Source organism: Penaeus monodon, chromosome 23, assembly GCF_015228065.2.
Source record: "Penaeus monodon isolate SGIC_2016 chromosome 23, NSTDA_Pmon_1, whole genome shotgun sequence".
NCBI lineage: Eukaryota > Metazoa > Arthropoda > Malacostraca > Decapoda > Penaeidae > Penaeus > Penaeus monodon.
Window position 1 is genome coordinate 27,825,618 of NC_051408.1, and position 1,739 is coordinate 27,827,356.

At 35.7% G+C, this 1,739-nt stretch overlaps 1 protein-coding gene across 1 annotated transcript in view; it reads right to left on the minus strand.

Annotated features, from left to right (window-relative positions):
- The window catches only part of LOC119588199 (probable ATP-dependent RNA helicase vasa-like), a gene marked incomplete in the record, with an annotated part of 40,898 nt that overhangs the window by 4,111 nt on the left and 35,048 nt on the right, over nucleotides 1-1,739 (minus strand). The window contains 3 exon segments of the mRNA XM_037936900.1: nucleotides 146-318; nucleotides 503-700; nucleotides 1,513-1,685. Of these exon segments, the coding sequence (XP_037792828.1) occupies nucleotides 146-318; nucleotides 503-700; nucleotides 1,513-1,685 (544 nt within the window).

Sequence of the window (1,739 nt, forward strand, 5' to 3'; positions counted from 1 at the left end):
GATAACTGATGGCTCAACTATCACATACCATGATGAGGTCTTGATACAAACTATGAAATGATGCCCCTCATCAGCCCTTAGGTCAATTGTAAGCATTATAACATGTGATTAAAACTCCATCTGCCAATGTGTTTTTGGCTTTTACCTCACTCAGGACCTTCACCAAGTCCTTTGTTAGGCAAGCATCCGCTTCTTCATCATAGAAACTGATGGATAAGCCTCGATTCCCAAGACGCCCAGTGCGGCCAATGCGGTGTACATATTCATCAATTTCCTTTGGTAAATCATAATTGACTACCACTCCAATGCCCTTAATATCTGAAATAATTATGGGTATGTACATAAGTTTCCTTTAATGTCTATAAATATAAAAACAGTCTTTGTCCAAATTAATTTCTACATAATACATGACATTTGGTTCTTTACTCAAGTGTACATGGATACATTCAGTAGTATCTTCAACATTATCATTTTTATTTAGAATAGTTAAAGATAAACTTACCAAGACCACGTGCTGCAACAGCTGTAGCTACCAAGATATTGTAGACACCGGTCCTAAATTCTGTTAATGCTTGTTCACGCTGTGCTTGGTAACGATCCCCATGCATGGTGGTGGCCCTGAAGTTCTTTTCACAGAGGTAAGTACCAACAAAATCAGCCACTCGCTTTTGCTCAACAAATACCAAGATTTTCTCATCCTCTGTAAGGAAAAAATACATATCTTTCTCTGGGTATTTAATGATCTTTAAGGACAACAGAAACTAATAACAAATTCATGATGGGATTTCTACATGCCATAACAAATCATGCACCAGGCATCTACTAGTGAAATTTTGTGTTGAAAACAAAATTAATATTCTCTTTTAGTTGTGGCATACATGATTTCAATGGAATTAGCATTAGAGAACTTAAACGTAAATTTGAGAAGCCACATCAGTCATGGCTAAACTAGAGAAGTAACTGTTTAGTACCAATAACAGAACAAGCTTGACTACGTGTGGCATAGATACTTGTCACCTGCTAAGTGGGCTTGATTCACCATGTAGTGCCTAGATGTCCTCCAATACAAATGTGTTAAAGAAAATATTATGAATATCACTATACAGTAAAGTCTCACTTTTGGCATGGTATATTTTGGCTAATTCACATTTGGCAACCATAATGTTAAAATTGAATTTCTTCCCCTTCACAGAAAACAACCCAGCTAATCATCACTGATGCTGGTATGGATAATGGTAAATATAGATGTGAAAAGAAAGGATGGTCACATCACAAGGGAGAATGGTAAAAGTGAAAGTGGAAATGAATGGTGAACATATAACAAGTTATACAATAAAAGAAAGCAAAGGTGATTGAACTGCATGGAGACTCTCCTCCCCTCACACCTAATTAGATTTTCTCCTATAGGTTTTATTACTGATATGTGGTGACTTATTTTCAATAACCAATCACTTGCCAAACAGAAAACTTTACTGTGTCCATTTTCTTTCATTTCTGATCAATATGTCTTACCAGCATTTATTAAAATTTCTTCACACATCTCTACCAACTTTGCCTTCTTCTCAAACTTGGGCACACACAAAACCTCTTGTTTGACATCAGTATTTGCTGCTCCAACACTTCCAACAACGACAAATAAATAGTTGTTCAAAAAGGCAGATGCAAGTTCTTGAATCTATTCAGGAAAAAAATAAAATTAAAAATCAGAACAAGGAAATTTTCATCCTAATGTAGAGCAT